Genomic DNA, 5,544 nt, shown 5'->3' on the forward strand with positions numbered 1-5,544 from the left:
AACTATGACCTATAGTTCTCATTGACATAATTTAAATGTAATTTGGCAAGGGCCTAAATTCAGTAGTCATTAAAAAAAAGTTTAAATTATTGACCAGTACAACGAGATTAAAATTATACCCGAATTTACATATCTATTGTTGCTTTAGTTACGGGATTGACAACTTTGATGAAAGTAAAGTAGAGGTGTGCACAAGGAAAAGGATTAAGATCAGCAGTTTTCTATCTGCCTTTCTTCTTCGTTTGCTCTGTTACGTTCTTGAATGCTCGATTCCCTACAGTGTTACTGTATTAGTGTTGTTTATTCACTGGAGAATTGACTGCATTTTAACTTTAACTTCACACACTTCAACTGATAAGTTCAAGAAAATAATAGTCTACAAAACAATAAATTATAAATATGTAACTTATATTGAGTATTATATTTTGACCTTTGCAGCATTTATGTATTTATTTATTCTGTTTTTCTGAAGGTCTTTTCTAAATGTGATTGATTTTCTCTCTTCAAGATTGGGAATTACTTGATAGCTGATCAAACCTTGCCGTGTGTGTGTGTGTGTGTGTGTATATAACAACCCCTTCAATTAACTTGTTCATCGAAGTCAATCGTGCTCAAGATAATGAGTTCGTTCGAGAAACTGCACAGTGATGCCATGGGAGGAAAATGGTCAGAAGCATTTGAAAGATGCAAGCAAGAGAGGGCGCTTTGGACAGCCCAGATAACAGGGACGGGAGACACAGTATTACACATGGCTGTGTCTAGTGGGGAAGAGAAGGTGGTGGCAAACATGGTTGAATTCTTAGTTGAACAAGAGAAAAGTTTCCCCCAAAATGGTGTGGTGGTTACAATGGACGAAGATGATGAGGAAACGTGGAACATGAATACCGTTCTTGGTGCTGAAAATGATAGAAAAAACACTCCTTTACACTTAGCAGCAATAGAGGGGTCTGTTGAAATGTGCAGGAAGATCGGTGGCACGGATCGCTCTTTAATTGCTCACCGGAACATCGCCGGCGAGACACCCCTTTTCCTAGCGGCTCTCAATGGCCACAAAAAAGCTTTTCTTTGGCTTCATTATCTGTATGTTGGAAGCCATGAAGTTTCTTCAACTGGCTTTGCTCACTGTATAAGGGACAACGAAGATACCATTCTTCATTGTGCAATTGCAGAAGGGCATGCTGGTAAATCTAAATTAATACTCATTCTTTCATTTACTGTGAATGTACTTGCGATGATGAAGTACTACTAAGTGCAGATGTGGCAACCGAAATAGTTCACCTTTATAAAGATCATTTGAAAGAGATGATGAAGCGCAACAAAAAAGGGTTGTCTCCACTTCATCTCCTAGCATCGAAACGCAAGGCTTTCAAAAATACTAGCCTCCGTGAACTACCAATCCTTGCTGGTCCAATTTATCGTAATTTCTATATATGGCTGTGAAGGGAAGCAATGCGTACATGTGTGTCTGTAATTTCGAGCTTCAAAGGACATTCTTTTAATAATTATTATATATATATATATATATATATGCATATGGCTTGTTTGTTTGGAACTTTTGTAGGGTTGTGGAAAGTTAATGAGAAGAATCAGGCCACAACGCTTGAAGAATTGCGAGCCATGAAAGACAAAAGTATACGCTTCACGCGTTACTCCGCAGCTGTTTTCTTTTGTCCATAACAAATGTGCGTTTATTTTAATTCGAATTAGCTTAAAGACCTTGCCTTGAACAATTCGAAACTATGATACTAGAAAGAGATGAAACATGGAAAAAAAAATCATTTAATCCCTGAAATTTTAATTCGAAGAACTCAGTCCTCAAATTTTAGTTTGATGCAACTCATCAGTACTGACAAATTTTCTGACTAATTAATATTTAATTTGCAGAACATTATAAAGGAAAAAACGTTTTGGTCAAATTTATGAAGCGCATCGCATTTAACCTCCTCCAGGTTCCTGTGGCATTCCTGCAGTTAACATGTTCTAACGCAGGTAGGGCACGCGCAAGAGCGCACATTTAATTAAAATCATGCGCATATACATATATAGGCACGCTGATAAAATTTGTATTGATTGATTATTAATTCAAAATTACATGCACCATGATGTTTATCACTACAGTGAAATAGACACTGTTTAGATATAAATTTAATAATCTACATTTAAAATTTTTAACTAATATTTTTTAAATAAAAAATTATTTTTTAAAAATTTATGGTTGAGAGATTAACTTTATTATGGATTATATACCTAGATTATGCATCTATTTGAAATTAAAATTCTGAATTGATAATTTCTAAAGAATAAAATTATTTTTTAAAAACTGATAATTAAACTATTATCTTTATTTTAAATTCTATATTAATTCATTAAAATAATTGTTTTTAGAAAATAAAAATAAATTTGGATTATTCAAATTAGATCTAAATGGTATGAATTAGTTGCATCTATCTATCCCCATACTCAAATTTTGTGATGCATGTGTGCGTACGTTAAATTATTGATGATGATGATGCCCTCATCTATTACGATTCTGAACCAACGAATGCACATTTTTATTTAATATTTGGTTTAAGGTACAAATTTACCTAGGAAGTATTTCACTATATACATCATGCTTAAAGTAGTGCAAGAGTATAAACTTTTTTGGGGTGCAAGAGTATAAACGAAATTTTTAAAGTGGTGCAAAAATACCATGGCCTTAAGTCAATTAACATTGACTGTTTAGCAAACATATAGGTCAAGAAAATGATGTAAAAATATAAATAAAGTTTTCAAAATCTTACAAAAATGCCATAGTTGTTAGAAATTTTATATGTATTTTTGCACCATTTTAAACAGTTTATATGTATTTTTGCACCAGTTTTTTAGTTGACATGTTTGCAAAATATTTAATGTTAGTTGACTTAACAGTTATGCTATTTTTGTACTAGTTTGTAAGCTTCATGTTTACTTTTGCATTTAAGAAAAATTTATGGTATTTGGTGTCCCTTACATAATGTTTCATGGGTAGATTTGCATATATGTTTGTGTGCAATTTAATTCACGCTTTTCTTTCATATTACTTAGCCTTACTTTTTATCTTATTTTTCACCGGTTATTTGACCAAAGACAACATTTAAGGACTAAGCACGCAATTTTAATAACTAGCTAAAGTACAAATAAACATACATGGCACCCATTTCTCCCAACATTATTTTAAAATTTTTTTGAAATACGCTGCTTGAATCCCCGACGCTCTCTCACTTGCATTTCTTCTCTGAAAAGTAAAGACTCTCCCCCCTCTCTCCGGCGCTCCGCAGTCTGGAGTCTACATTTGTCTCTTCCCCCACCTCATGCCACTCTCTCTCTTCCCCTTTCCTCCCCAGTGGTCATATTTTTCTTCCTCCTTTTATGTTTTCTCAAATAAATTTTACGTTGATTTTTTTCATTCATAATATTTTATTTACCTTTTCAGTTTAATTTAAAATATTAGAATTAAAAGCTATACATATTTAATTCTATTTTTTCATTTATAATATACGCCATCGATTTTCTTCATAATATCTATATTGATTTAAATATGAGAATTATATATGAGATATTATGAAACAAAAAAATAAGTATATGCGTGATGAAAGAAATAAATTAGAGAGACATTATGAAAAACCAATAGCATATATTTATATTTAATTCAAATTTTTTTCATTCATAACATATGCTCTTAATTTTTTTCATTCATAACATATTCTCTTAATTTTTTTTTCATCCGTAAAATCAATGTAAAATTTATTTGAGGAAACAAACGAGAAGGAAGAAAAATATGAGAGAGTTGGGGGGAAGTTTCTAGAGAAGTGATGCAGGTGAGAGGGTATCAAGGATTCAAGCAGCATGCATTTCAGGAAAAAAAAAAATCAAAATAATGGTGAGAGAAATGAGTGCCATGTAGATTGACATATAGGATAAAAACATTTCAGCTGTCATTATCTCATTGGTCAGAGTATAGATGAAGTAGCACTTTGAGTGTATGTAAGAATTTCTCAAAGAATAGTGGGTCTCAGCTGATATAGGTAAGACCCACCAAAAAATTATACCTTTAAATAATACTATCTCTGGTTCTAAGTATGAGATCTCATTTATCGAATACAAACAAGGTCTAATAATTAAGATCAGAGGTAGTAAATTTTTTAAAACATTTTGTCCCCACTAACCTATGGGTCTTGATGAATAGTCATAATTAGATGGTGCAGTCCATTTTGTATACCCAAAATGAAGAAGATGCACACATGGTGGCATCAAATAAGGACCAAACTCCTTCACCATGCTTCCAAAGAAGATATGTCACAAATAATATCAAGAACTGTCTCGGAGCAGCTTTCAATTTCCCTGCAGACAGAAGAAGATAACGGTAAAAGAATTTTTGAAAATTCCAAGATTACTTTATAAACCATTGTTATTATTATACTTTTCATATATACCACTTGACATTTCGGGAATCACAAACCATTTTTCACCTGCAATGATAAAATATATTGGGTATATTCTTGTGCCAAATAAAAAATCCTGCAATTATAAACTAATTTTGTGATTTGGACTGTGAATGGCATTATTGGTGGATAGAGCTGGAGTCAATGCCAGCACCAGAGTCTGGTACAATAACAATTGACACACCCCTAACGATTGCTACCAAGAATGGAGTGATAGAAATGGTGAAGGCAATTTTCGAATTGTTTCCGTCGACGATTAAATATGTGAATACTGAAGGAAAGAACATCTTTCTATTGGCTATAGAATATAGGCAAACAAATGTATACTGTTTTTTGTGTAAATGTAAATGGCTAAAGGAAAGTTTGTCCAGGCAAGTAGATAAGGAGGGAAACAATGCATTGCACTTGGCAGTGAGTCTCGAATTTGACCCTAATCGAGACAAGGGGGAAGCATTCAACATGCAAACCGAACAGCTAAGCTGGCTTTACGTGGGTATCTAATGGATAAATTTAAAGCATATCACTGTTTCAAATATTTATTTGATATTAAAATAGAGACATGGTAAGTTGATGTTTGTATATATGGTGATGCAGTTAGTGAGGAAGTCAATCCCCTACGATTTGTCTACAAGATACAATAGAAAAATGGAGACGCCGAGAGACATCGTAGAAAAAAGTCACAAGGAACTTATGAAAATCCAGCAAGAGTGGGTGGCTAAAACCTCAGAAGCATGTTCTGTGGTGTCGACCCTTATTGTAGCAGCAGCCTTCGCCACACGTACCAATGTACCAGGTGCCTATGATGAGAAAGGCTATGCAATCCTTAGAAACAAGCCACAAGCATTCAAAATTTTTAAAGATTCTTCATTTGTGGCCCTCTTCTGCTCTCTCATTTCCACCATCTGCTTCTTGTCTATAGTTGCTTCTCCTTCTCATCGATATTTTAATGCTCGTACGTTCGTTCCTTCCCGATTTTACTGTGCTTTGTACTTCATGTTCGCCTCCATTGTTTGTTTGTGGATCTCTTTCTGCGCCGAGGATTTCTTCTTGCTCCATGACAACACTCAAAAATGGCACAAGG

At 33.8% G+C, this 5,544-nt stretch overlaps 2 protein-coding genes across 2 annotated transcripts; both read left to right on the forward strand.

Annotated features, from left to right (window-relative positions):
• Positions 1–619: 619 nt before the first annotated feature.
• LOC114712995 (serine/threonine-protein phosphatase 6 regulatory ankyrin repeat subunit A-like) lies at positions 620–1,677 on the forward strand. The gene is made up of 3 exons (XM_028897572.1): positions 620–1,181; positions 1,256–1,417; positions 1,562–1,677. Exons 1-3 carry the CDS (start codon positions 620–622, stop codon positions 1,675–1,677), a joined length of 840 nt encoding a protein of 279 aa, XP_028753405.1.
• Positions 1,678–4,111: 2,434 nt separating this feature from the next.
• LOC114713002 (uncharacterized) lies at positions 4,112–5,266 on the forward strand. Its single transcript, XM_028897578.1, has 3 exons — positions 4,112–4,384; positions 4,597–4,956; positions 5,058–5,266. The coding sequence occupies exons 1-3, from the start codon at positions 4,246–4,248 to the stop codon at positions 5,102–5,104; spliced, it is 546 nt and encodes a 181-aa protein (XP_028753411.1). The 5' UTR covers positions 4,112–4,245; the 3' UTR covers positions 5,105–5,266.
• Positions 5,267–5,544: the final 278 nt, after the last annotated feature.

The sequence above is a fragment of the Neltuma alba genome, unplaced genomic scaffold (genome assembly GCF_004799145.2).
Source record: "Neltuma alba isolate B1F8T4 unplaced genomic scaffold, ASM479914v2 tig00011408_pilon, whole genome shotgun sequence".
Lineage (NCBI taxonomy): Eukaryota > Viridiplantae > Streptophyta > Magnoliopsida > Fabales > Fabaceae > Neltuma > Neltuma alba.